This window comes from Macaca fascicularis, chromosome X (assembly GCF_037993035.2).
Source record: "Macaca fascicularis isolate 582-1 chromosome X, T2T-MFA8v1.1".
Taxonomy (NCBI): domain Eukaryota; kingdom Metazoa; phylum Chordata; class Mammalia; order Primates; family Cercopithecidae; genus Macaca; species Macaca fascicularis.
The window spans coordinates 19,829,859-19,852,341 of record NC_088395.1 but is presented as its reverse complement, the minus strand read 5'-3'; the positions used below and the strand labels follow the sequence as shown (position 1 = coordinate 19,852,341).

The 22,483-nt window shown below is 40.8% G+C and overlaps 1 protein-coding gene and 1 long non-coding RNA gene across 18 annotated transcripts in view; one reads left to right on the top strand and one right to left on the bottom strand.

The window, feature by feature from the left end:
• BCLAF3 (BCLAF1 and THRAP3 family member 3) overlaps positions 1 to 22,483 on the top strand; it is a 72,763-nt gene that overhangs the window by 5,567 nt on the left and 44,713 nt on the right. For all 16 annotated transcript variants that reach the window (XM_074029005.1, XM_045384435.3, XM_074029006.1 and 13 more), the window contains 3 exons: positions 16,209 to 16,283; positions 20,054 to 20,623; positions 20,997 to 21,659. In XM_074029005.1, the coding sequence (XP_073885106.1) occupies positions 16,243 to 16,283; positions 20,054 to 20,623; positions 20,997 to 21,659 (1,274 nt within the window). In that variant the 5' untranslated portion in view covers positions 16,209 to 16,242. The remainder of the gene's footprint in view (positions 1 to 16,208; positions 16,284 to 20,053; positions 20,624 to 20,996; positions 21,660 to 22,483) is intronic.
• The window catches only part of LOC102129810 (uncharacterized), a 34,813-nt gene that overhangs the window by 1,533 nt on the left and 10,797 nt on the right, over positions 1 to 22,483 (bottom strand). The window contains exon 3 of one of the 2 annotated variants that reach the window (XR_012429815.1): positions 7,099 to 8,730. The exons of the other annotated variant lie outside the window; for it this stretch is intronic. This is a non-coding gene — a long non-coding RNA (uncharacterized lncRNA). Of the gene's footprint in view, positions 1 to 7,098; positions 8,731 to 22,483 lie in introns of those variants that run through there. 2 annotated transcript variants of the gene reach the window in all.

The following is a 22,483-nucleotide window of genomic DNA, read 5'->3' as shown; positions in this document are numbered from 1 at the left end:
CATCCTCCTGAGAAGCTAGGACTACAGGCATGTGCTACCATGCCTAACTATTTTTTTTTTAATTTTTTTTTGTAGAGACAGGGTCTTATTATGTTTCCCAGGCTAGTCTCAAACTCTTGGCATCAAGAGATCCTCCCACCTTAGCCTCCCAAAGCGGTGGGATTACAGGTGTAAGCCCACTGTGCCAAGCCTATTTTTAAGTGTTTTTTGACCTTGGAATAAAATTTATTTTTATTCTTTCATTTTTACTGATAAGTGTGTTTAGTGCAATGAATTTTCCTCTGATTACTGCTTTAAATGCATGCTATAAAATTGGATTTGTAGGCTGGTTCGAGTGCAGTGGTATTTACAACTAATTGATGACAACCAGTTACAGATTTCTTTGTTCCTTCTTCATTCCCGCTACTTCACTTGACTAGCCTTAAAAAAAATAAAGAAGTAAATAAAATAAAAAAGATTCTGATATGTAGTGTTTTCAGTGTCATTATTTCTTTAAAAATGTATAATTTTGGCTGGGCTCACGCCTGTAATCCCAGCACCTTGGGAGGCCAATGTGGGCAGATCACCTGAGGTCGGGAGTTTAAGACCAGCCTGACCAACATGGAGAAACCCTGTCTCTACTAAAAAAATACAAAATTAGCTGGGCATGTTGGCTCATGCCTATAATCCCAGCTACTTAGGAGGCTGAGGCAGGAGAATCACTTGAACCTGGGAGGCGGAGGTTGCAGTGAGCTGGGATTGTGCCATTGCACTCCAGCCTGGGCAACAAGAGTGAAACTCTGTCTCAAAAAAAAAAAAAAGTATAATTTTAGTTCTAGAATACCCAGGAGTTGCTTAATAGTAGGCTATTAAATTTCTAGATGGAAAAGCCTTTCTGTTTTTTAAATTTTTGTTCATAAATTCTAGTTTTATTGCATTATAATCAGACATATTGTTTGTGATATTTCCACTTTATTGAAGGGGAAATATTTTTTCTTCGTGACCTAATATATGATTATTTTGATGAATGTGGTGTGAGCAGTTGAGAAGAAACTGTATTCATTAGTATCAGAGTGTAGAGTTTGATAAACAACCCTAAGAGTTACTCTATTGAGTATGTTGTTTAGATCTTAGGTCTCTTTATTTTTGGTTCACCTAATCTGTCTTGTACAAAGAATGGTGTATTACAGTCTCCTATTATTAGTGTGTTTCCAGTGTCTTCTCGCATCTCTTATAGTTTTTGTCTCATGAAGGTGATTGCTGTATTATGTTTATATAAATACATATATTTATATGTTATATCTTCATTGTGGGGTAAGGCTTTTAGGATTAAAAAATATCTTTTTGTGTCACAGCTAATGCTTTAGGACATGGATTCTGCTTTGCCTGAGACCAGGATTGCCATCCCCAGTCTTTTTTTTTTTTTTTTTTTTTTTGTGATGGAGTCTCACACCGTTGCCCAGGCTGGAGTACAGTGGGGCGATCTTGGCTCACTGCAACTTCTGCCTCCCGGGTTCAAGTGATTCTCCTGCCTCAGCCTATCAAGTAGCTGGGACTACAGACGCCCACTACTATGCCTGGCTAATTTTGCTTTTTTTTTTTTTTTTCGTATTTTTAGTAGAGACTGGGTCTCACCGTGCTAGCCAGGATGGTCTCGATTTCCTGACTCCGCTATACACCCGCCTTGGCCTCCCAAAGTGCTGGGATTACAAGCATGAGCCACCTTGCCTGGCGACCTACTCTCTTTTTATTTCCATTTGCCTCATGTACTTTTTCCAGCCATTTATTTATTTACTTATTTATTTAGAGACCGGGTCTCACTCTGTCGCCCAGGCTGGAGTGCAGTGGCGTGATCTTGGCTTACTTAAGCTCCGCCTCCTGGATTCAAGTGATTCTCCTGCCTCAGCCTCCCGAGTAGCTGGGACTGTAGGTGTGTGCCGCCGTGTCCAGCTACATTTTTTAATATTTTTAGTGGAGACAGGGTTTTGCCATGTTTGCCAGGCTGGTCTTCTGACCTCAAGTGATCCACCCACCTTGACCTCCCAAAGTGCTGGGATTACAGGCATGAGCCACCATGCCCAGCTAATTTTTTTGTATTTTTAGTAGAGACGGGGTTTTGCCTTGTTGGCCAAGCTGGTCTTGAACTCCTGACTTCCGGTGATCCGCCCGCCTGCCTTGGCTTCCCAAAGTGCTGGGTCTATAGGCGTGAGCCACCATGCCTAACCTTTTATTTTTAACCGTTCAGAATCACTTTGAGGCTGGGTGTTGTGGCTCACGCCTGTAATCCCAGCACTTCAGGAGGCCAAGGCAGGCGGATCACCTGAGGTCAGGAGTTCGAGATCAGCTTGGCCAACATGGCGAAACCCTGTCTCCACCAAAAATACAAAAAAATTTAGCTGGGCATGGTGGTGCACACCTGTAGAACCAGTTCAAGCACGGGAATTGCTTGAACTCGGAGGTGGAGGTTGCAGTGAGCAGAGATCGTGCTGCTGCAGGGCAACAGAGAGAGCCTCTGTCTCAAAAAAGAAAAAAAAAAAGGGAATCACCTTGGTTTAGATGTGTCTTTTGTGTTGTAAAAGTCGTTGAGGTTTCTTTTGTTAGTCAAATTGAAAATTTTTATTGTAATAGGTGGATTAAACCCGCCCACATTTATTGTTAGGACTGAAAAATTTGACCTCAAATCCATCATAATATTTTATAATTATGTGTATTTGTTATCTTTGCCATTTCTCTATGAGAAGTAGATATTTTGCTCTTTTATTACAAAACTTAGGGTGTGTGTGGGGGGGTTATTTAGGAAGGTTTGCATTTTTGTTCTAATCATTTACCTTTGTACTTACACCTTTTAAAATGCCCTCACTCCTTTGTTTGCTTATTTATCTGTGCATGTGTGCATGCGTGTATGTGTGCATGCGTGCGTGTGTGTGTGAAATTGCATCTATGTGATCAAAGTAAGATAATGATAGGCAACTGTGGAATTCTGTATCTACTTCGTGCTCCTCCTTACTGAAGAACTGGCAATAACAGATAACAGCTACCCACCGTGGCCAGAATAATAATCCATGATGGTCTCTTCAGGTCTACCTTCCCCTTCTCACTATTCTACTGATTGTGCTCTTTTTCTGTGGGCTCTGACTTGGTGCGTTTCTGTGATGGGAGTGTGGCTTTTTGTTTGTTTGTCTGTTTGTTTGTTGTTGTTGGAGAGAGGAGGTTTCACTGTGTTGCCCAGGCTGGTCTCTAACTTCTGGGCTCAAGCGATCTGCCTGCCAAAGTGTTAGGATTACAGGCATGAGCCACCACGCCCAGCCTGAGGCTTCTTTGTTGCAAAGGCTTTCCTGGGGAATTTTTATTCTTTGCAGTTGTAAATGCTGAATTCACATTTAGTGTGGAATCTCTGTCAGTTGATTTTTTTTTCTGTAACAGCTTTGTTGAGATAGAATTAACATAACACAATTTACCCATTTAAAGTGTACAATTCAGTGTTTTTCAGTATATTCGTAGAGTGTGCAACCATCACCACAGTCTAATTTTAGAACATTGTCTTCATCCCAAAAAGAAACTCTGTGCCCATTAGCCATCATTTCTCATCCCCCCAACCCCTTCTTCCACCCAGGCAACCACTAGTCTACTTTTTGTTTCTATGGATTTGCTTATTCTGGACATTTCATATAAAGGGAATCATATAATAGTGGTCTTTTGTGACTGGCTTCTTTCGCTTAGCATAATGTTTTCCAGGTTTGTCTATGTTGTAGCATGTATTGGTACTTAATTCCCTTTTATGGTCAAATGATACATATTCCATTGTATGGGTATATTAATACTACATTATATTCATTCATTCATCTTGCACATTTGGGTTGTTTCCACCTTTTGGCTATTATAAAAAATGTTCCTATGGATATTTGTGTACAAGTTTTGTGTAGACATGTTTTCATTTCTCCTGGGTACCTATCTAGGAGTGGAATAGTTGAGTCATATAGTAACTCTATGTTTAACTTGTGGGGGAACTGCCAAACTTTTCCAAGTGGCTTCTCTATTTTACATTTCTACCAGGAATGTATGAGGGTTCCAATATTTCTACATCCCTGAAACACTTGTTATTTTGATGGTGCCCAGTTTTATCTATTTTTTCTTTTGTTGCTTTGTTTTTTGTTTTGTTTTGATTTTTTTTGTAGCAGCAATTGGAAATAATGTTGCTTTGTTTTTGATGTCCTAACTTAAAAATCATTTCCTGATCCAAGACTACACAGATTATTTTTATGTTTTTTTCTAAGTTTTGTAGATTTAGCACTTACATTTAGGTCCTTAATCCATTTTGAGTTAATTTTTGTATATGGTGTGAGGTAGGGCCAAGCTTTAACCTTTTGCTTGTGGATATCCAGTTGTCTTAGCACCCTGTGTTGATTTGTTTAACCTCTTAATATCTGGTGTATCTGTTTTTTTTCCTGCCAGTATCCCTTAAACTCACCTATAGTGTACATAGCAGTGGAACTGCTTCTACCATTCTCTCTTGCTTTCTCTTCTTCTCCCATTTTCTAGTTGTAGTTTCTTTTTTTAACTCTGTCACAATGTGTAGCAATTTTTTTTTTTTTTTTTGAGACGGAGTCTTACTCTGTCACCCAGGCTGGAGTGCAGTGGTGCAGTCTTGGCTCACTGCAACTTCTGCCTCCCAGGTTCAAGTGATTCTTCTGCCTCAGCCTCCCGAGTAGCTGGGACTACAGGTGTGCAACACCACGCCTTCTAATTTTTTGTATTTTTAGTAGAGATGGGGTTTCACCATGTTGGCCAGGCTGGTCTCCAACTCCTGATCTCAGGTGATCTGCCCACCTCAGCCTCCCAAAGTGCTGGGATTACAAGTGTGAGCCACTGTGCCTGGCCATTGTGTAGCAATTTTACACTAATCTTCCACCTTCATCCTTATCTTTCTTTTAGTGTCTTATATGTACATTTACACATTTTTAAATGCTCACCATCAGTCCTTTTGCTGACATTTCCCCCATTTAATTGAATAAAGCTTATCCTCCAGTATATTCCTCAGGAAGGGTTAGTGAGTGCAGAATTCCCTATACCCTTGTAAGTTGAAAACTGTTTTTCTTGTTGCCTTAATGTTTAAGGAACATCTTAACTGATGTAAAATCCTTGGCTCACATTACTTTCATTGAGTTTTATTTTTTAGTGCTGCTCTGTTTCTCACCTTGCCTTGTATTTTGTTTTTGAAAAATCTCATAATCTGATACTGATCCAGTTCTTTTGAACTTGTAAGTTATTTATTCTTTTTGCCTGGAAGTCTTGAGAATTTTATCTTTATGTTTGAAATCAAATAGTTTTGACTAGGCTGTATTTCAGACTTATTTGTTCTAGATTAATTTTCCTAGGTACCTGGTGAGCCCTTAAATGTGTAGATTCAGGTATTTTAGGTATTTTTAAATTTCTGGAATGTTTTCTTGCATTCTGAGCGAATTATAGTTTTAAATACTAGTTCAGTTCTATTGTTTGGTTTTTCTTCTTCAGGGACTGCAATTACATGAATAAATATTAGTTTTTTTCTATACGTATTTGCTATTTTTACTACTTTCTCTCTGACCCTTTCTTTCCTTCTCCCCACTCCTCTTTCTCTCTCTCTCTCTCTCTCTCTCGCCCTCTCTTCCTCTCCCTCAATGTCATTTTTTATTTTCTCGGTTGTTTTCATGCCTGTCTTCAATGTTCCTTATTAAGTTGTTTTTTTTTTTTTTTTTTTGAGACGGAGTCTCGCTCTGTCGCCCAGGCTGGAGTGCAGTGGCCGGATCTCAGCTCACTGCAAGCTCCGCCTCCCGGGTTTACGCCATTCTCCTGCCTCAGCCTCCCGAGTAGCTGGGACTACAGGCGCCCGCCACCTCGCCCGGCTAGTTTTTTTGTATTTTTAGTAGAGACGGGGTTTCACCATGTTAGCCAGGATGGTCTCGATCTCCTGACCTTGTGATCCGCCCGTCTCGGCCTCCCAAAGTGCTGGGATTACAGGCTTGAGCCACCGCGCCCGGCCCCTTATTAAGTTTTAATTTGAGTTTATTCTCCCTTGGGCATATTGTAATTTATTCCTCATTTTTTGGGATAGTTGAGTCTTTTTCTCCCATTTTTTTTCTTGAGTCCCAGCTTTTATTCTTTCATTTTTCCATTTTTTGTTTTTCATTTATTTTTTTCTTAGTTTGTGAATTTCTGATTCAAGGTAGGTTTTTTAATATCCTCCAATGCTTTTGAATATATTTAATTCTATTTGTAGTACAGGCATACCTCAGAGATACTGCGGGTTTGGTTCCAGACCACCACAATAAAGCGAATATTGTAATAAAGTGAGTCACACAATTTTTTGTTTCCTGGTGCACATAAAAGTTATGTTTATGCTATACTGTAGTTTGTTAAATGTGCAATAGCATTATGTCTAAAACAATACGCACCTTAATTTAAAAATACATTATTGCTAAAAATAAAATTGCTGATGGTCCTCTAAGCCTTCAGTGGTGCATCATCTTTCTGCTGATGAAGGGTCTTGCCTTAGTGTTATGGGCTCATGACCGATCAGGGGTTGGTTGTTGAAGGTTGGGGTAGCTAGGGCAATTTTTGGAGGGGGAGCAGAGTCTTGCTGTGTCACCCAAGCTGGAGTGCAGTGGCACAATTGTGGCTCACTGGAACCTCCATCTCCTGGAGGTTCAAGTGATTCTCCTGCCTCAGCCTTCCAAGTAGCTGGGACTACGGGTGTGTGCCACCACACTCAGCTAATTTTTATATTTTTAGTAGAGATGGGTTTTCACCATGTTAGCCAGGCTGGTCTCGAACTCCTGGCCACAACTGAATTGCCCGCGTTGGCCTCCCAAAGGGCTGGGATTACAGGCATGAGCTACCACGCCCAGCCTAGGGCAATTTCTTAAAATAAGACAACAATAAGGTTTGTTGCATCAATCAACTCTTCCTTTTACAAAAGATTTCTCTGGCTGGATGTTTTGGCTCACTGCTATAATCCCAGCACTTTGGGAGGCTAAGGCAGGAGTATCTCTTGAGGCCAGGAGATCAAGACCAGCCTGGGCAACAAAGTGAAACCCCATCTCTGAAAAAAATAAGACAAAAAAATTAAATAAGAGATTTCTCTGTAGCATAGATGCTGTTTGATAGCATTTTACTCACAGTAGAACTTCCATCAAAATTAAAGTAAACCGGTCAAATCCTGCTACTGCTTTATCAACTAAACATATGTAATATTCTAAATCCTTTTTTGTAATTTCAACAGTGTTCATAGCATCTTCACCAGGAGGAGATTCCAATCAAGAAACCACTTTCTTTGCTTATCTATAAGAAGCAACTCTGCATACATCCAAGTTTGATCATGAGACTGCAGCAATTTAGTCACATCTTCAGGCTTTACTTTCTATTCTAGCTCTCTTGGTGTTTCTACCACATCTGCATTGACTTCCTCCACTGAAGTCTTGAACCCCTCAAAATCATCCATGAGAGCTGGAATCAACTTCTTCCAAACCCCTGTTAATATTGATATTTTGACTTCCTCCCATGAGTCATAAATGTTCTTAATGGCATCTAGAATGGTGAATCCTTTCCAGAAGGTTTTAAATTGACTTTCCCCAGATCCATCAGAGGAATCACTATCGATGGCAGCTATAGTCTTACAAAACATATTTCTTAAATAACAAGACTTGAAAGTCAAAATTACTCCTTGATCTATGGGCTACAGAATGAATGCTGTGTTAGCAGGCACAAAAACAGCATTAATCTCCTTGTATATCTCCATCAGAGCTCTTGGTGACCAGGTGCATTGTTAATGAGCAGTAATATTTTGAAAGGAATCTTTTTTTTTTTTTTTTTTTTTTTTTTTTTTTCCTGAGCAGTAGGTCTCAACAGTGGACTTAAAATATTCAGTAAACCATGCTCTAAACAGAGGTTCTGTCACTCAGGCTTTGTTGTCCCATTTATGGAGCACAGGCAGAGTTAGTGTAATTCTTAAGGGCCCCAGGATTTTTAGAATGGTTAGTGAACATTGGCTTCAACTGGAAGTCACAGCTGCATTAGCCCATAACAAGAGAGTCAGCCTGTCCTTTAAAGCTTTGCGGCCAGGCATTTACCTCTCTAACTGTGAAAGTCCCATCTTCTTTCAAGAGAAGGCTGTTTTATCTACACTGAAAACCTATTGTTTAACGTAACCACCTTTGTCAATGATCTTCTGGATAACTTGCTGCAGCTTCTCCATCAGCACTTGCTGCCTCACTTTGCCCTTTTATGTTATGGCGATAGCTTCTTTCCTTAAACCTCACAAGCTAACCTCTGCTGATTTCCAACTTTGCTTCTGCAGCTTCCTTACCTCTCTCAGCCTTCACAGAATTGAATGGAGTTAGAGTCTTGCTCTGGATTGGGCTTTGGCTTAAGGGAACGTTGTGGCTGGTTTGAGCTTCTATCCGTACCACTCAAACTTTCTCCGTATCAGCAATAAGGCTGTTTCACTTTCTTATACATGTATTCACTTAAGTAACACATTTAATTTCCTTCAAGAACTTTTGCTTTGCATCCACAACTTGGCTGTTTGGCCCAAGAAGCCTAGTTTTTGGCCTCTCCCAGTTTTTGATGAGCCTTCCTCACTAAGCTTAATCATTTGTAGCTTTTGATTTAACTTGAGATGTGTGACTCTTCCTTTCACTTGAACATTTAGAGGCCATTGTAGGATTATTAATTGACCTCATTTCAATATTAGTGTGTCTCAGGAAGTAGGGAGGCCTGAGGAAAGGGAGAGAGAAGGAAGAATGTCCCATCAGAACACACACTACATTTATTGATTATATTCACCATCTTATAAGGGCATGGTTCATGGTGCCCCCAATTATAATAGTAATATCAAAGATCACAGATCACCGTAACAGATATAATAGTAAGGAAGAAGTTTAAAATATTTTGATAATTCCCAAAATGTGACATGACATAGAGACAAGAAGTAAACACGTGAGGTTGGAAAAATGGCACTGATAGACTTGCTCAATGCAGGGTTGCCACAAACCCTGCATTGTAAAAAACCCTGCATTTGTAAAAATGCAGTATCTGTGAAGCACAGTAAGGCAGAGCACAACAAAATGAGGTGTACCTCTACAGACTTACTGTTTCCTTTTGCTTCATGGTTTTTTGGGGAGAAAATGTTCTCAGGTGGGAAATTCTGTTTTCTGGCCGGGCACAGTGGCTTTTGCCGGTAATCCCAGCACTTTGGGAGGCTGAGGCAGGTGGATCACCTGAGTTCAGGAGTTGGAGACCAGCCTGGCCAACATGGTGAAACCTTATCTCTACTAAAAATACAAAAATTAGTCAGGAATGGTGGCACGTGCCTGTAATCCCAGCTACTTGGGAGGCTGAGGCAGGAGAATCGCTGGAACCCAAGAGGCAGAGGTTGCAGTGAGCCGAGATCGCGCCACTGTACTCTAGCCTGGGTCACAGAGCAAGACTCCATCAGAAAGAAAGAGAGAGAGAGAGGAAGGAATTCTGTTTTCCCACTCTTGTCAACACATGGGTGCCATCAGACTTTTAAATTTTTGCAAATCTCATGAGTATGAAATAATATCTCATTATTTTCATGTTATTTCCTGGATTCTTAGTGGTGTGGAGTATCTTTTCATGTGTTTATTGGACATTTGTATTTCCTCTTTGTTGAAAACTGGAAGGATGGAGCTGCCATTTACTGAGATGGGACAGACTGTAAGAGGAGAAAATGTTGGAGGGAGATCAGGAGTTTGCTCAAGGACATGTTTACAGAATCCAGTGGGCTGTTGGATATGCAAGACTGGAGTGCATGGGATGGGTGTGAGCTGGAGATATAAATTTGAGGTTGTTAGTTTATAGAGGGTATTTAAAGGCATGAGACTGAATGAGAGTACAGACACAAGTCCAAGGACCAAAGTCACTATTTAGAGGAAGACAGGGTTCACTCTTAAGGGTCAGGGTGATGATGGGGAAGATGGGGAAAAATTGGCAAAAGAGACAAAAGGAATTGTTATAGAGGTAGGAGGAAAACCAAAAAAGTGTAGTATTCTGGAATCCAAGTGAAGAAAATGTTTCCAGGAGGAAGGTGTGTGAAATGCCCCTGGCAGCCATGTGTGGTGGTTCACACCTGTAATCCCAACGCTTTGAAAGGTCAAGGCAGGAGGATCTCTTGAGCCTAAGAGTTTGAGACCACCCTGGCAACATATTGAGACCCATCTCTACAAAAAATTTTAAAAATTAGCTGGGCATGGGCTGGGCGCAGTGGCTCAGGTCTGTAATCCCAGCACTTTGGGAGTCTGAGGCGGGCAGATCATTTAAGGCCAGAAGTTCAAGACCAGCCTGGCCAACATGGTGAAACCCTGTCTCTACTAAAAGTACAAAGATAGGCTGGGCGCGGTGGCTCAAGCCTGTAATCCCAGCACTTTGGGAGGCCGAGACGGGCGGATCACGAGGTCAGGAGATCGAGACCATCCTGGGTAACACAGTGAAACCCCGTCTCTACTAAAAATACAAAAACTTAGCCGGGCGAGGTGGCAGGCGCCTGTAGTCCCAGCTACTCGGGAGGCTGAGGCAGGAGAATGGCGTGAACCCGGGAGGCGGAGCTTGCAGTGAGCTGAGATCCGGCCACTGCACTCCAGCCTGGGTGACAGAGCGAGACTCCGTCTCAAAAAAAAAAAAAAAAAAAAAAAAAAAAGTACAAAGATTAGCCAGGCATGGTGGCGCACACCTGTAGTCCCATTTACTTGGGAGGCTGAGGCACAAGAATCGCTTGAACCCAGGAGGTGGAGGTTGCAGTGAGCTGAGATTGCAGCACTGCTCTCCAGCCTGGGTGACAGAGTGAGACTCCATCTCAAAAAAAGAAAAGAAAAAAAAAAGAAAAAAGAACCATATTGTAAATATTTTAGACTTTGTGGGTCACATACAGTCTCTGTCCCCCCTCCTCCTCCTCCTCCTCCTCCTCCTCCTCCCCCTCCTCCTCCTCCTCCCCTTTAAAATGTAAAAAGCATTCTCAGCTCAGGCTGTATGTTTAAACCTCCTCTCTTATCTATCAAGCAGCTGAACTAGTACTTGTCATTACCAGCTGATGCCCACTAAGCAATTGCAAACAAAGTTAACTTTAAAAAATAGCTTTATAATTTACTGGTTTAAAGTGTGCATTTCAGTGGTTTTTAGTATGCTTGCAGAGTCATGTAACCATCTCCATAATATCTGATCTAATTTTAGAATATTTTCCTCACCCCAAAGCTAATGTTTTTACAGCTTTGAGGTATAATTTATATGCAATAAAATTCACCATCTTTGAATGAATAGTTTGATTTTTTTTTTTTTTTTTTGAGGCGGAGTCTCGCTCTGTCACTCAGGCTGGAGTCCAGTGGTGCGATCTCAGCTCACTGCAACCTCCGCCCCCCAGGTTCAAGCGATTCTCCTGCCTCAACCTCCTGAGTAGCTGGGACTACAGGCGCGTGCCACCATGCCCCGCTACTTTTTGTATTTTTAGTAGAGACGGGTTTTCACCATTTTAGCCAGGATGATCTCCATCTCCTGACTTCGTGATCCGCCTGTCTCAGCCTCCCAAAGTGCTGGGATTACAGGCATGAATGAGCCACTGTGCCTGGCCCATTTGAATTTTAATAAAGCTAATTTTAATATTGGGCAAAGGAAAATGTTCTTAGTAATACTTCTTTTATCACATGCAATAAATCTCACTTGTAAATATTTTCTCCTAAGTGATCTCCACTTTAACTTTAAAACCAGTGGTTCTGTAGCTCCTGGACCAGCAGCACCGACATCACCTGGGAACCTGCTAGAGTGGGGCCCACCCCAGGGGCAGGGCCCAGCAATCTGTATTTTAACCAGCCTTCCAGGTGATTCTAATGCACACTAAAGTTTGAGAACTACTCCAATGTATATTCCTGCATGGAATTGCTGGGCTGTGGGATATGGGCATGTTCGACTTTATTGGGTATTTCCAAACTACAGGTGACACTTGAACAACACGGGCTTGAACTGTGTGGGTCCACTCATATGTGGAGTTTTTCCCAAAGAAACGTGTATAGAAAATACGGCATTTGAGATATGCGAAAGCTGCCTGTGCAGAGGGACTTCGATATGCACGGATTTTGGCATATGTGGGGATTCTGGAAGCAATCCCCTGAGTATACCAAGGGGCAACGGTATTTTCAAACTGGTTATACTGTACCATGTACAGTTCACCTAGCAGTAACTGAGAGTTCCCATTTTCACACATCTTTGCCAACATTTTCGAATATGCAACTTAAAAAACATTTTTGGCCTATCTGATGAGTGATCATAGCCCTTTGGCATATCAAATGGCTATGATCTTAATTTGTGTTTTCCCAGTTGCTAATTAAGTTGAACATTTCATATGTTCATGGGTCATTTGAGTTTTGTGTTCTGTGATAATGGAGTCTTTTGCCTATTGAAATAAATACAATTATGTAAATAAATACAGTGTGTTGAAATAATTGCAAAATAAACCCAGAATTCCCAAGGAGAAAGAAGCCCAGAGGGAAAAAAAAGAAAGTCCAGGAAAGAGTCCTAGGGGATGTGATAGTTACACAGTCAGGAGAAATAGGGGTTTGTCAAGCTGACTGAGGGAAGGCCATACATGTGCTGGACCAGCACGGCCTGATCAGGGAAAGCGAGTAGTGTGGTGTAGGGGACTAGTAGGGTGTGTGGAGGAAAAGACATACGTAAGGCTGGGAAAAAGGTAGGAAGCAACTAGATGTATTTATCTTACATTCATTTAATCTTTTTTATTGAGCATTTGGGTTATTAGTTTTTGTGGGCTTTTTTTCTTTACTATTATAAATAAAACTGATACAAACATCTTAGTATACACAGCTGATTTTTTTCTTTTGAATTATTTTTTAAAACAAGTTTAAACTGAAATTACTATATTAAAGGAAAGGAGGTATGATTAGTTTCATAGTTTCTTACATGTTTCAAGATTACTCTCCATTAGTCATTAGGGAAATGCAAATCAAAACCACAATGAGATACCACTTCATACCCACTAGGTTGGCTATAGTCAAAAATATAGTAAGTGTTGGTGAGGATATAGAAAAATTAGAACCCTCATACACTGCTGGTGGGAATGTAAAATGGTGCAGCTACTTTGGAAAAGTTTGGCAGATCCTCAAAAAGTTAAACATAGAGTTACCAAGTGACCCAGTAATTCCACTCCTAGGTATATACCCAAGGAAATGAAAACATATGTCCACACAACAACTTGTACACAAATGTTCGTAAGAGCATTATTTATAATAGCTGAAAGGTAGAAACAACCCAAATATGCATGGAGAGGTGAATGAATGAACAAAATGTGATGTACCCATACAGTGAAATGTCTATTATTCTACCATAAAAAGGGATGACGTACTGATACATGCTACAACACAGGTGAATCTTGAAAACATGCTAAGTGAAAGAAGCCAGTCACAAAAAAACCACATACTGTTTGATTCCATTTATATGAAATGATTCGAATAAGCAGATCCATAGAAACGGGCTAAGCAGGGGAGGGGAAAAGTGGGGAGTCACAGCTAACAGGGTCTCTTTTGGGAGGGTGAAAATGTTCTACAACTAGACAGTGATAATGGTTGTATATCACTGTGAATATACTAAAAAACATTGAATTGTACACTTTAAATGGGTAAACTGTATGGCGTGTGAGTTCAACATCAATAAATATGTTTTGTTTTTAAAAAAGAAAAAAAGATTATGCTCCAGAAAAATTTTCCTTTCTCATTATCATCAGCAATATTTTTGTTACCCCCCCGAAAAAAAATTACCACCTTTGGGTTTATTATTTTCGTTAAATTTAATAGGTATGAACTGATACCCAGAGTTTATTTAAATTATAACTTCCCTATTGAATGTAATCTCTATCAGAGCAGGAAGTTTTGCCTGTTTTTGTTCACTGCTGTAGCCCTAGAACAGTGTCTGGCAAATAATTGGTACACAGCAAAATTTGTTAAATGATTACTTTTCTTTTTTTTTTTTTTTTTTTTGAGACAGAATCTTGCTCTGTCTCCCAGGCTGGAGTGCAGTGGTATGATCTCGGCTCACTGCAAGCACTGCCTCCCAGGTTCACGCCATCCTCCTGCCTCAGCCTCCCGAGTAGCTGGGACTACAGGTGCCCACCACCACGCCCGGCTAATTTTTTGTATTTTTAGTAGAAACGGGGTTTCACTGTGTTAGCCAGGATGGTCTCGATCTCCTGACCTGGTGATCCACCCACATCAGCCTCCCAAAGTGCTGAGATTACAGGCGTGAGCCACCAGGCCAGGCCAAGTGAATACATTTTGATACTTTTAGTTACTAAGTAAACATTTTTTTCCTTTAGTGTTTTAATTTCGTAATACTTTGTGAGCTAATTGTTCTTAGCCTCAAAATCTTTTTCGAAAGAGGCTGTGTATAACTAAATGAATTGAATTGATTGTACTTCCTCTGATGAGTGATCTAGTTCAAGTTCTCTGACTTCATATGCTTTTACTTTCTTCTGAAATTCAGGATAACAGTAGTTTGCAAACCATTGAGTATGAGGACCGCCTTCTAAACTGATGTCTACGTAATAATTGTACTTTTTGTATCTGTGGGTGGAAAAACTGCATAGTGACAAGAAGTCTTTATATTTTAGTTTCACCATAGTATCTTCAGAAATTTGCAAAATCGAGGTGCATAATACATGAGACATATACTTGTTTATTCGGTAGTCTGTACATGGTAGCTATATGATCATTCATGAGCCCATGGCAGTCGTTTTAGAAGCCACCAGGGGATTGGGACCACTAAGTTAGGAACTACTTAATATTGGTATCAGAACTGAGGACTACTGAGTTATAAATAATAGCTAGTATAGGAGATTATACCTACTTATGTATTTTTAAAAATCAGTTTCTGAAGCTATCAGTTTCTTTTAAAGACTGGAGAATATTTGAAAAACCAAGTTTAGAAGTGCCTTTTAAAATTTACTTATTTAACATTATTTGTTTTAGCAAAAAACCAGAAGCAAACTAAGTGTCTAATAATGTTCAGTTACATTTTGGGTATATTTGTCTGGTGGAAAGTTAGGCAGCAGTTGAATATTCGAAATTGTAATTCTGACCGGCTGTGGTAGCTCACGCCTGTAATCCCAGCACTTTGGGAGGCCAAGGTCGGAGGATTGCTTGAGCTCAGGAGATCCAGACCAAGCTGGGCAACATGGCAAAACCCTGTGTCTACCAAAAATACAAAAATTAGCCAGGTGTGGTTGTGCATACTTGTCGTCCCAGCTACTTGGGAGGTCAAGCATCGCTGGAGCCTGGGAAGTCGAGGCTGCAGTGAACTGTGATTGCACCACTGCACTCTAGCCTGGGTGAAAGAGCAAAACCCTGTCTCAAAAAAAAAAAAAAAAAAAAAAATTAAAAAAAGAAATTGTAATTCTTAGAATCCAACAATTTAAAAAGCAGTGTATACCACCATGTATTCCTAAACATTTTAACTGTGATTATATGAAGTGTTTCTGTACATGGTGAAAGACAGGAAAGTAGTAGTGCTTGTATTCAGATAGAGGAATTCTGGGTAATTTTTCCTCTTTTTGGAATACTTATTTAGCAGTTGCTGTGTGCCAGATACCAATAAGCTCTTTTTATGATTTAATTTAGGGGTCATTAAACTACAATGCATTTGACTTGCTGGGCCTATTTTTGTATGACCCACTTGAGCTAAATAGTTTTTGTACTTTTATTTTTTTAATTAATTTTGACCAATATAGTGCCTTTAACCTAGTATATTTAAAATATTTCAACATGTAGTTAATATTAGAAATACATTAATAAAACATTTTACATTTTTTATATGAAATCTTTGAAATTTGATGTGGATTTTATACTTACGGCACATCTCAATGTTGTCTAGTCACATTTTTACATTTTTAAAGAGTTGCTTTAAAAAAAAGAAGAAACAGATGTGACAGAGACCTTATATGGCCTGCAAAGCCTGAAATAGTTACTATTCAGCACTTTGCAGACAAGGTTTACTGATCCCTGATTTAATTCATTTTATCCTGACAACATTCCAATAAGAAGGGGTGCTATTATTATTTCCATGTTATAGATGAGGAAACTGAGGCACAAAGGGTTTAAGTAAATTGACAGCATTCGCTGTGTTTTAGATCAAATTGTAGGCTCTTTCTACAAACTTGCTAATCCTGTGTTTCTTTGCAGTGTAAAAAGTGGATAGTGGCTCACGTGTCAAAGGATGGCACGGTCACGATCTAGATCCCCCAGGTGGAAACACAGGTGAGCAGTTCTTAGCAGAGTAAGCTTGGATTTGGGATGTGCTGTGACTTTCAATTTCACCAGTACTAGTAAACACTTAATAAGCTCATGAGACCTGGTTATTCACAGTAGGTACTTTATCATAGTAGAGGTTGTATTTCTACATTTTAGTAGCTGACAGCTTTGTTTAATCATAGAAGGTAGCTAGAGTTAATCCATAATGAAAAGCAAAGCAGTGGCCACAGCAGGAGAGAGTGAGAAACATCTTTGAGAGTATTACATTTTTTGAATTAGTGAGTAGTTTAGAACTCCTCAGTATGGATTTCATTTTATTTTTTCATAATTAATATGTTTAAAGAAATTTCGAGGTAGAAAATTGGGAGTTTCCTTTTGAATAGTTTGATTATAGTCCATTTCTCCTCTTTCCAGCTTGGTAGTATCAAAAGTATGTATCATTAGATTGGAGCAATTTAACCAGTCTTTATTGTACACCTGCTACAGGCAGGTTCTTGGTCTACAAAAGCAAATATGCCATCTTCTGTGGCTTCAGCAAGCACGTGGTTGGGCTTTGAGATTGACACCATGGCCAATTATGATACAGTGGGGAAGGTGCTGTGCTACTTATTGGGACAAAGGATTCTGGATTTTCAGGGAGGAAATAATTGTGTTTTTGTGGAGGGAAATGGTACTAAGAAAGTCTTCAAAGAAGAGATGAAAACAATTTTATCTGGGCATTTCAGGATGTGTAGAACTTCTAAAGGCAGAAAGAGTGAAGAGAAGTATTCTAGTTAAGGGGGAGAGCAGGAGCAAAGGCACCGAGCTGTAAATGTGACTAGTATTTTCTGAGACTTAAAAAGGACCATCATTTCACACAAAAAAGACAGACCAAGATTTTTCATGTTACGATAACTTGCCCATTTTGCTTATGCGTTTCGGTTATGCAGTAACTAATCAATCATTTTGTCAACAGTTTTCATTTTGTAATTCACAGGAGCAACTTGTAATGGCAAGGAATTTGAGAAAGAAAAGGGAATGTAAAGAAGTGAATGATTTTAAAAGGGTATCACAGAGGTCTTTTTGTTTTGTTTTGTTTTTTTTTTTTTGAGATGGAGTCTCGCTCAGTCACCCAGGCTGGAGTGCAGTGGCGCGATCTCGGCTCACTGCAAGCTCCGCCTCCGAGGTTCACACCATTCTCCTGCCTCAGCCTCCTGAGTAGCTGGAACTACAGGCACCCGCCACTGCACCCAGCTAATTTTTTGTATTTTGAGTAGAGACGGGGTTTCACTGTGTTAGCCAGGATGGTCTCGATCTCCTGTCCTAGTGATCCACCTGCTTCGGCCTCCCAAAGTGCTGGGATTACAGGTGTGAGCCACCGCTCCTGGCCCACAGAGGTCTTTTCTTGATAAGACAAAAGCCGCTGGTGAGGGGCACAAGAGACCCTGCCAAGCTCAGTGCCTGATTTCCAGGTTCCATCTCAGGTTTCTTTGTTAAGAACTATAAAGGATCTGATATTTTACCCTACTTGCGAACTAACACATTATTAGCCTGCCACAGGGCACTCGGGTCAGAGATAAAGGCCTTTATTACTCAGAGTACAGCAAGCAGCTTGAGCTTCATGTTCCTGTCATTCCCCTCACCCTCTGGGTCCCATGAGGGCTGGCACCGCAGAGCCACTGACTGGGTGCATGCTATGAGGCAGCGAGCTTTCCATACAGGTGGTGCGGTTACAGTACAACTGAGGAACATGAGTCCCTTATCAGGGGCTGCAAATAATGGACAGCAAACACATCAACCCTTTTCCCTGAGGGAGACCCTATCTCTATCTTGCAACACTGCCTTAGAACAAAGGCTGCCAGTGCCTCTGCTCAAAAGGCGCTCACAAGGTGTGCAGAACTCAAGAGACTGTGGAGAATTGTCTCCCAATAGACTCCTTGAGTCTTTTTTGTTCCTTTAGGAAAACCAAAAGCAATAGCAACTATTCCAGCAACCTTCTTCAGAAGAAAGGGACACTATGCAATAAAACATATAAAATATCATATCAAACCAATATTGAATGTGAAGTAGGGATTAAAAGTAAGTTATTGGGAATTCCATCCAGACTGGAAGACCTTTGACTCTGGCTGCCATCTTTTCTCCTTGGCTATGAAAGAGATGAAATCTTCCAGAAGTCCTCAGAGGCTCCAGTTGCTTCCTCCTGTGATGAGGTATAGCCAGCTGGATGGCAGAGTTTCTGCTTTAGCTACATAGCACTTGCCGGTATGTCTAGCTTGGTGACTCCAGAGGGCAATATTGCCAAGTTCAGTATATACATGAGGAAGGTAGATCTACCTCCTTTATTGTAGGGAGGGCACAGACTTATCATCGAAAGGAAAGGGATTCACTCATGGTTGCACCAACTCCATGGCCGCTTCTAAGAGAGAGCCATAACAGAAGCTGCAAGGATCGCTTCCTCATTGATTAGAAGACATTAAACCCTCAGGGAGGAGATGGAGAAATTGGGCAGGTCAGATGGGGGGAAAGGTCCCCAGGTACAAAATGGAACTGTATTGTGTCCCAGATAGTGGCACACCTCTCTTTACGTCTAGGCAACCCAAATTGGTTTCCCTGAATACAGAAGCCTCAATGTTGGCAATGCTGAGGTATGGAGAAGGTAGTTCCAGAAAGAATGTGCTGTCCCTGGAGAGCATTATAGCTACTTTAAAGTATAACTTCACCAAAGTTACAAGCTCTGTTCGAACAGCACATCTTTCCGTAGATATGCAAAGGAACAGATCTGGGAACAAAAAGCAACTTACCTATGTTAGAGGTATTTCTGGAGGAATTAAGCATGAGATTCAAGTCTTAAGAGCCTCTTGTTCCCCCTTCTCCCCCGGTTGAGTACATATGTTTTGCTCCTTGATACAGCCTTAGTGGAGAAAGTAGACAATCAACTGGAGAAGCTCTGGGCCTGGCTTGGTTCTGAGTTTGAATTGTAGCATCATTAAATCTTAGACTCTAATTTATTGTCAGAGGTGATGTTCAGTTTGCTGGAGGCCCTCCTACACATTGATTTGTGCCTTCCTGCTTGTTTCTTTTTTTTTTTTTTTTTTTTTTTGAGACGGAGTCTTGCTGTGTCGCCCAGGCTGGAGTGCAGTGGCCGGATCTCAGCTCACTGCAAGCTCCGCCTCCCGGATTCACGCCATTCTCCTGCCTCAGCCTCCCGAGTAGTTGGGACTACAGGCGCCCACCACCTCGCCCGGCTAGTTTTTTGTATTTTTTAGTAGAGACGGGGTTTCACCGTGTTAGCCAGGATGGTCTCGAACTCCTGACGTCGTGATCCGCCTGTCTCGGCCTCCCAAAGTGCTGGGATTACAGGCTTGAGCCACCGCGCCCGGCCCCTGCTTGTTTCTTACCTGGCCTTTGAGCAGGATGTAAGCTTTTGCTGACTGGCCCTTTGAAGTCACTGCATCTTCTTTTGCCAGAACTTTGCTGTCAGCAGTCTTCTAAAATGGATCCTGCTGTGTACCTAAGCTGGCCCTCCTCCAATGGGAAAGGTGTGCTCAGCTCATTTGGATCAGCACATGGAATACCTTAGTTCAGATGGAAAGAGTATGCTTGTTGATTGGGCAGTACTATAGTCAGACCCCCAAATGTACAATTTAGAATGCAGATGTAGCAAATTGATGAATTTAGTTTGAGTGGAAGAAGCTGAAGGATCCTAGGAAAAGCAACTGTTTTCGGTAGGTCATATTAAGACACACTTAGTTGATTATCTTTAAATGGATTACACTTTTCTGTGTTTGTTTACATAGGTCTTTATCGCCAGTACCTAGAAATGCTGAACACTACAAGCAAAGACATTCTCACGGGCATTATGGCTGTGAATATAGGAAGGATCCAAAAAGACCCGTCGCTTGGAGAATGGACAGTGAGAAACATGGACAGAGTAAACCAAGGATTCCCTCTCGTGGAAATATATATTACCAGTCTTATGAACATAGATCACCTTCCCCTAACATAAGAAACTCTTTAGAAAATGTTTATATGTATAAGCCTCACCGAGGATATTCGCCTGGAAGAGGGGACAGTAACAGGAGAGCTCAGTATATGCCCAAATACTCAGAGGGTATACCCTACAAAGAGCATGAGAGGAATTCTTATCCCCAGAAAGTGCAAGGAGGGTATAGTCCTGATGACCACAGAGTTAGAGGAAGTGGAAAAGGAGGGAAACCACCTCAGAGGTCAATAGCAGATTCTTTTAGATTTGAAGGAAAGTGGCATGAAGATGAGTTGAGGCACCAGAGGATACAAGAAGAAAAATACTCCCAGTCAACTAGAAGAGGCTCTGAAGACTTTGAGACAAGGAGCTCATTTCAGAAGAGGTATAGGAAAACATTAAACCTGGGTAATTTAGTATAATGCCTCAAGTGAAAAGGTCTGTTTACTTTATGGTTGAAGATAACCACCTTGAAAAGCTTTTGTCTAAAAAGACAAAAAGCATTGTAATTTAGTTATGGTGTACTGGTAGTAGTGAAGTATTTCTTTTTACAGTAAATCATGTTGATGGCTAGAATACTTTTAAAAGATGGTATTTTCCTCTTTAACTGCCTTATGCCTCTAGAATTGGCTTAAGGGATTATAGATTAGCTTGCCACTGCATTCTGCATTTAAAGCCATGCTGCCCAACATTCTACACATATAAATTCTCCCTTTCTTCTCTCTATTGCAAGTGTAAACTGCTTTATGTCAACACAGGTATCCTGAGGATCGTGATTTCAGAAAATATGGACACACATCAAAAAGACCTAAAGACGTGGAGAGGTATGAAAGCAGAGAGCCTGCCAGGAATCCAAAGTGGAAGCCCGAGCATTCCCTCCCACCTTACCAAGAGGACACAGACCAGTGGAACCTTGGGCCCCAGACTTATCGACATGCTGAGAGGGAACACCCAGAGACCAGTTCAGCAACCAAAGTATCCTATGACTATCGTCACAAACGTCCTAAGCTCTCGGATGGGGACCAGGACTTTTCTGATGGGAGAACTCAGAAGTACTGTAAGGAAGAAGATAGAAAATACAGTTTTCAAAAAGGCCCTGTAAATAGAGAGTTAGATTGTTTTAATACTGGAAGAGGGAGAGAGACTCAAGATGGACAAGTCAAAGAACCTTTTAAACCGTCTAAGAAAGACAGCATTGCCTGTACTTATCCAAATAAAAATGATGTTGATTTGAGGTCTAGTAATGACAAACGGAAGGAAAAAATAAAGAAAGAAGGGGATTGCAGAAAAGAGAGCAATTCTTCCAGTAACCAACTTGATAAAAGTCAAAAACTTTCTGATGTGAAACCCTCGCCTATCAATCTTAGGAAGAAATCACTTACAGTTAAAGTAGATGTGAAGAAAACAGTAAATACATTCAGGTATTATCTTTGTTTTTTCTTTATGATATTTGATAATGTTTCTACAATCTTTATTTGCAGCTTCCAAAATGGAATTAATAGTGTGTTTAGAGTCCATCAAGTGGGAGGGATTGCCAAGAATTTTCCCCAAAAAAAGCCCTGTAGTGAGGCTGTTTCCTGTGATTAGTTACATGGGAGCGATTTCGTGTCTCCTTGTTTCCACGTCCTATCTCCAGATGCTTCTTGGATGTGGGGCATTCTGTGGAGTTGTTCCTCTTTACAAATTCACTTGTTTTTATGCTGCCAGGTTTTCCTTATCCAAGGATTAGCTGGGTAGAGTTCAAGAAAACCTAGTCCTTGCTCAGTTTCTCAGAGCCTGTGCTTTCTGTTGCCTGAGATTCAGAGAATTTTTTGAGCTGAAAGGGACCTTAGCAGGACCTAGTTTTATACAGGAGGAAAGCGCGGCCCTGAGAGATGAAGTGACTTGTCTAAGTCAGAGTGGCTTGGGCTCAAATCCACGTGTTCCCTTATGACTCAATGAGGCAGGTGACTTAATGTGGTTTTTGCTGCCATCTCAAAATGACTGGGGCTCAACCAACTAGATTCTCCCAGGTAGAGGAAATTACACCATAATCTGAGAAGATGCCTATTTATAAGACATTTAATTTAGCCCTTAATGATTCTTTAAAAAAATAGACTATTGTTGTTATAGGTTACATTCTCTTAAAGCAGACTCACGTGCTTTGTTCCTCGACAAATATTACTTCCATTTAATGTATATAATAAGGCACTGCAGTTGGCCTAAAACTAAACGGCTAAAACTGTTCATGACCTTAATACGCTAC